Source organism: Triticum aestivum, chromosome 2B (genome assembly GCF_018294505.1).
Source record: "Triticum aestivum cultivar Chinese Spring chromosome 2B, IWGSC CS RefSeq v2.1, whole genome shotgun sequence".
Lineage (NCBI taxonomy): Eukaryota > Viridiplantae > Streptophyta > Magnoliopsida > Poales > Poaceae > Triticum > Triticum aestivum.
The window spans coordinates 686,351,625-686,357,858 of NC_057798.1; the positions used below are offsets into that span (position 1 = coordinate 686,351,625).

The 6,234-nt window shown below is 50.6% G+C and overlaps 1 protein-coding gene across 1 annotated transcript; it reads right to left on the bottom strand.

Annotated features, from left to right (window-relative positions):
- Positions 1-3,780: 3,780 nt before the first annotated feature.
- LOC123046722 (uncharacterized) lies at positions 3,781-6,014 on the bottom strand. The gene is made up of 3 exons (XM_044470143.1): positions 5,672-6,014; positions 4,954-5,127; positions 3,781-4,454 (listed from the first exon to the last, which is right to left on the bottom strand). The coding sequence occupies exons 2-3, from the start codon at positions 5,041-5,043 to the stop codon at positions 3,978-3,980; spliced, it is 567 nt and encodes a 188-aa protein (XP_044326078.1). The 5' UTR covers positions 5,044-5,127; positions 5,672-6,014; the 3' UTR covers positions 3,781-3,977.
- Between the last annotated feature and the right edge of the window lie 220 nt (positions 6,015-6,234).

Below are 6,234 nucleotides of genomic sequence, written 5' to 3' on the forward strand. Positions count from 1 at the left end.
TGACGCATAAACGGTATCAAGGATATTTCCATTGGGGTAATACTTGGATTTGAGAACCCTCGCACAAAGGCTGTCAGGGTTTTGGACCACTCTATTGCACACACTTATGTCTACTTTCACTACAACTACCATTGCATTGGACAATTTTGTATCAAATTCTGTCTTGGCAGAAATCATAAAATTTACATTGGTAGATAGATTAACTTTATCATTGTGTAAGTGCAAGCTCACCGCTCTTGATTTGACGGATAGAAGTGACTGTCTGGGAAGATGCAAGTACATTCTTCTGCTCTGCAATCTCACTGGACCAAACAACACTTGTGTCAACAAATATCTTGATCTGGGCTACTTATGCTTCAAATTGCCACCTATTTTCTTATGGCCTATATCCATATAGGTGATCTTAGTCAGACTTGTTGCCAGGGACACCGGCGGGTGTAAGACAGAAAGGCAGATCTGAAAAAACTTCCACCCTGCCCTTCCCCCTCCCGCGACGCTCCCGCGAGCGCCGCGGGGGGGGGGGGACCCTAGCCGCCGGCCCAGGGCCCTCCTTCCCCTCCTCCTCTCCTCACCGCTGCCTCGGCGAGCTGACGGGCAAAGCCCGGCCAGCATCGGCGGCGGTGGGGCGTTCTCCTTCCCCTGCTCGGTTCCTGGTGGCGGGGGCCGTCGGAGTCGGGCGGCGGCGTGGCGCGGGCACGGGGCGTGGCGACGCGGTGGCAGCAGCTGGCGGCGGAGGCGCGGACTGCTTGCGGCCGTGCGAAGGGGCTGTGGGCGTTGGGGGTGGCGCGCGGTTCCTCCTCTCGGTTGTCGCGGTTCTGCTTCCGGTGGCGGCTGGGCTGGGCCCTGGCGCGCGTGGAGGCGGGGTCTGGGCCTTCTCTGCCTGGCCCCCTGGTGGTGGCGCCCCTGCGGTCCTCCGGTCAGGTCCGACCAGCCCTGGTCTGGTCTTGACGCCGGTAGGGGACGCAGGCTGCAGCGGCAAGGGCCTGTCGGCGGCTCGCTGGGGCTGTTGCGCTCGTCGGCTGCGGCATGGTGGTGGTGGTGGTGGTGCGTGCCGGCCGGATTTTGCCTTTTTTCCGGTCAGCGGCGCGGGTTTGGGGCCCCAGCCCGGCGTGGCTGCGGTCCCGGCGATGGGCGGCGGCGAGGAGGTGGCTTCGCTGTGCCGGCTCCATGGCAGCTCGGCGGGTTGACTGCGGCGGCGGCTGGCTTTCCAGCGTCGGCTTGTCTGTAGGCGGCCCGTTTCGACCTTCGACCCTCTCGTCGTCTGGTTGCTACCTTCGTCGAAGGTTCGGCCATCCCTCGACTACGGTCCATCGCTCGTCTCGCGCTCGGCAGCAGGACTGAGTCCGTCTCACGCCTGGCAGCAGGAGTGACCTTGTCGCGCGCCCGGCAGCAGGACCGACCTCGTCTCGCGCCCGGCAGCAGGATCATGCTCGTCTCGCGCCCGGTACTAGGACCGTGCTCATCTTGCGCCCGGCAGCAGGACGTGTCGATGGAGGCCAATTTTGGGCGGCCTCTGGGTTTCGGCGTTGGGGGCAGCCCAGGGGTGCGAAAGGCGGTTCCTTTCCGCTCGTATCTTCGGTTGGGGTAGCGGCGAGTCACGGGTGAGGTGGTGTCGAGGTCTTGGATGCTGGGGCGGCGGCCCTGGTGGTGGTGGTTGCGCGGTGCTCTTGGACAAAGCCCGTGCCTTGGTGCTGCCCGGTCACCATGGTCGTGTGGGCGGCGTGGTTGCCAGGGTGTGGCGTTCGGTGGCGGTGATTATGGGCCGAGGTGAAAACCTGCTCTATCTTCGGACGGACCGGCAGCGGCGAAGATCATTCCCTTCTTGAAGGCATCGTCGCGGCTCTCATTGCCCGTCATGCGGATCCGGGGGAAACTCTGATCCTTGGATCGGGCGGTGGCGGCGCTCCAACGTCGTATCCTTCCTGAAGGCGCCGCCTTGGAGCGCATGGTTCGTCATATGTAGCTTCATTTCTTCGGGACGGTAGTGCTAGGAGTGGTGTTGATGCGCTCAGCGCCTATGTATCCTGTCTTGGGTGTGTGTGTTGCGGTGGCGTGGCGTGTGGTTGTACTGGATGCTTGTGGTTTCGTGCTTTATATATAAAGCGGGGCGAAAGCCTTTTTGGGTATAGGTGATCTTAAGTGTCTGTTGCTAAGTAGTGCCCTTCTAGATAGTTTAACATACGATGGTGCTTCTTGTCTAAGTTTACGCGGACAAGACAAATTGTGTCGGTTGTAGTGATTGCGTGTGTGCGCTATTGTGATTTTTGTGACATGGAAATGATGTTACACACTCCACACCTTACCAAATTTGAGTTTGATGACTATCTAACGCAAATTGTGCTCAGTGAATGTTTGACATTGTCATAGGCAACATTTGTGTCAAACTCGAGTGCCACAAGGTTTTATGATTATGGTTTCGACTTCATCTTCACCGTGTGCAAACACTATTTCTACTTACTAGGCGGCACGCCTGATAAGCTAGCAAACAAATAAAAAGAACTATTTCTACTTTTAAATGTCGATCAGATTTGCTCTACAAAGAAATGCTTCATTTTATAAATTTTTCAATCACAATATTGCATCTCAAATAGATTACTCCCTCCGATCCAAAAATAATACATCGTGTAGAGGTTGCGTCATTAATTTCGGACCGAAGGGAGTATTATTTTTACGTTTGTTCCAGGTGCTATAATTCACTAAAGACCAGACTAATCTCAGGCATCTGAACATGGACCTTGAGATCATGTTCAATCCATATGCTGGTAGCTAGGTTATGGGGTTTGCTGAGGGTTTACCCTCCTGCTATGAGGACAGCGAGGGCCTATGTATCATCACCTAAGGAGTGTCCACATGTCAGGATTGCTACCGGGCTTAAACGCATGGTAGTAGATTCAGTGGCATATGGTGACCCTCGTCCTACAGATGATATAAATTCAGTCAGCAAGGCCGGTGGTACCGAGGGTGGAGTTGGTACCGCGTCCATGAGAATAGGAAGTTTGAGAAAAACCTTCGCAGAGGAGTTTTGTCATATCGTCACCATTTTGTGAATTACGATGCTAGGGCTGGAAATCTTGTCTATATATGTCGATGGATGCGCACTGTGGAAAATGGATCAATCGGGCGCTTTCTTTTCTTTCCATGGTAAAGCTTTCTTAAGCTTCGTAAAAATCACTCAGAAGGGAGGCATGTGCACCAAAAATCAGTGGTGTCTGCATTTTGATTCGATCCTGGGTTAACTGTGCTTTCCTTCTACGTTTTCTTGTTTGTGAATTTGCTACTTATGAACTGTCCATAATTATGAATAATATATGTGGTACTCTTTCATTAATGAGATCATGGAATTATTTATCTCGGTTCATTCATCACATGTCATGCATGGTCTGTGTTTGATGCTGTCAAGATTCAGTGTCTTTCTTGCTACAACTAATCTTTCATCAGTTCCTTGACAATACTACATTCTTGTCTGAACCACTAACAATGTCAGAGAGGACACAACTTTTAACTACACTAGAGAATAGAGATTTTAGTCAAGTTATAAGTAACCACTCACTTTTAAGATACTTCCATTACTTAAGAAACGCAAGAGCGATGCATTCCCGTTCAAATACTTACAACTTGAAACTTTTTTTGCTTCTTGCAAACTGCGAGTATAGAAAGGTTTGACGTGAGATAACAAGTTTGCATCCTAACATTACTGCTTAGTAGCATCTCAACACATACACTTGGGGTGCTCTCAACACGGAATAATCCACGAAAAGAGGGAACTGCAACAATGTCACATCAAAACAAAGCCATCAATTCAGCAGGATTACAGGAAATGACAAAAATGGTTATGTCTTACAAGAGCCGATCTATGACTGTCTAATAATCATAAATACTTGTAGACTCGTGATGTTATTAGGGAACCAGTCCATGTTTTTTGCTTCTCCTACGGACAGGATATTGATTCTCACTCTTCTTGCTTGTTCCTGCAGGGCTTATTTAGGAGAAAGGCTCCTCACTCTTTCACCTCGGGAACCGGCTGCAATGCTCAAGAGCACTTTCTTCTTCTTCCTGAAAAAGGAACATCCTTTCAATTTCACGACGATCGACTTGAGGCCAATCTTGCTGGCGGATCGCCCCATGTGTTTCCCTGTTGCTTCACCGGCGTACCGAGCGAGACGAGAACGCCCTTTTCGATCCTCCAAGCAGCCAGCAGAAGCCCCGGGCTTCCTGTTCTCCTTGACGCCCGTCACGGTCACAAAGGTCTTTTCCTCCTTGGGTGTGATGTGTAGAACATCTATCTTTACTCGCGGAGCCGCTGTCCACGTTATTTCCGTGTTTAATCGGCCAGACCTGCTACCGCCGCCTGTGAAATCGTTTTCAGCAAAGCGACGGTAAATGCTGTCATTCTGCTTCCGCGTTTGCATGAGGCGGGTCATCGGATCGCCGTTCGTAAGGACCTGCAGTGAGTTCTGCAAAAGCACAAATTGAGACTCAACTATCAAGCACCAGATAACAAGATCGACTGCTTTGTTCATGTTTCAGCAAAACTTGAAAAAATGAACAAGACAAGGTGTGTGTATATATAGTAATGCGTCTGTAAGATCACATAAGGTTCAAGGCTATATAGAGTAGCATTTATGGTTACAAACAGCACTCGACTGGGTTTGGTAGGTTAGCTGTCAATGGCAAAGGGAAAGGGCCACCTTTAGAAGAGGTGGAACAGTAGCAAGAAACAAGGAAATGATGACAAGAACACCTATGTTTTATTCTTATGTTCTTCTAAATCAGTATGAAGCATTGTGCCACTCAAGAGGCATGCACACACATGCCTAACTCATGAATTTATCTGCTTCAGTTCAAATTCACTCTACCATTGTATTGCCACTTAAGATTTCATTTAGACCATGTTAGCAGGAAATGCAATGGAAGGGAGCGATGTTGATTAGAACAGGCAGCTGGTAAACGTACCTTGTCAGTTGACAGCAGCCGTTGGGTGCCCGGTGAAGCGACCGGTCGCAGGAGCGCTCGGCCGGCGAGCCCGAGTGCCCTCACCGCCATCGCCGTCTGCGGGATGGAGGAGGATGAGGTCCAGTAGAGGCCGCTGGCGATGGCAGGGACGAAATCCTTGTCTACCGATCCAAGCTATGGGGGCACAGGGGAAGAAAAGAGAGATAAATATTTGTAAATATCAATGAAATAGATATCAAAATACGCAGAAACTTAATTTATTAATCGAGTGGGATCACTGTGCAGCTATATAAACAGAAGCAATGCTAAATAAGCAAAATAAACTAGCCCGTGAAATAATCTAAATAAACTGGCGGCGAGTTGGGTATGTTATGGTGGATTCACACTATGGAAGCAACCAAATGGTGAGCTATGACAAAGGAGTCTATAAACATCACAGTTTATATCTATGAACAAAGGAGTCTATGCACACCAAAACATCACAGTTTATCATTCAAATACACACCAAAACAGTGGATAAATCTTATATGTACATATACAAGTTCTTTAGCTGGGCAGGACACACTCAACTAGTTAGAAGTCCATCTCAGATTATCTGTAAACTGCACGGAAATCACACAATAGCTCTAACTTGCAAAAGAGAGACCTCTAAACAGCAATGTCATTTTCTATAATAATAATAATAAAAAGCTACGCAATGCACACAGCGTTCCTTTACCTTGACGGAATGCGGGAGAGGTGGCGTGGGCGTCGAAGTGCTGCAGCTGTTGGGGCTCGGGGCAGAGGTGGACCGGGGGCGGCAAGCGACGTCGGCTTCGGTGGCGTGAAGGATCGGGCCGGAGTTGGTGGGGACGGGGCGGAGGCGTCCGTGCGGTCGGTGCTCGGTAGCGGGGGTAGTGGAACGGGGAGGCAGGGTCCCTACGTTCGGGGCTCGGCGGTGGTTTTGGGGGCGGGGGATCTGGATCCAGTCGCCGGAGGGGGCGGCGGCCAGAGATTGGGGACGGTGGCGGCGTTCGGCTCGGGAGCGAGGTGAGGAGAAGGGAAATGCAGGGGACGACTTGGTATGAGATATCGTGCGATCCAGCTACGTGAGCCATCAGATGAAGATCTCACGGTACAGATCAAGCACGCTGGGGTTTGATGGTACATCTTGCACTGAAGACCATAAAATTTGATAGGCGAGCAATAGGCGCCGGTGTTTCGGCCGGTCGCACCGGGTACATACGATTTGCTCTTAATAGCCGTAGATACCTTTCCATCAACTGCTTCGCTAGTTTAAAA

Excerpts from the sequence above, each read along its gene's own strand:
- LOC123046722 (XM_044470143.1), bottom strand. The coding sequence starts at position 5,043 with ATGGCGGTGAGGGCACTCGGGCTCGCCGGCCGAGCGCTCCTGCGACCG. Across the intron at positions 4,455-4,953 it reads GGCTGCTGTCAACTGACAAG|AACTCACTGCAGGTCCTTAC; the intron begins GTACGTTTACCA and ends GTGCTTTTGCAG.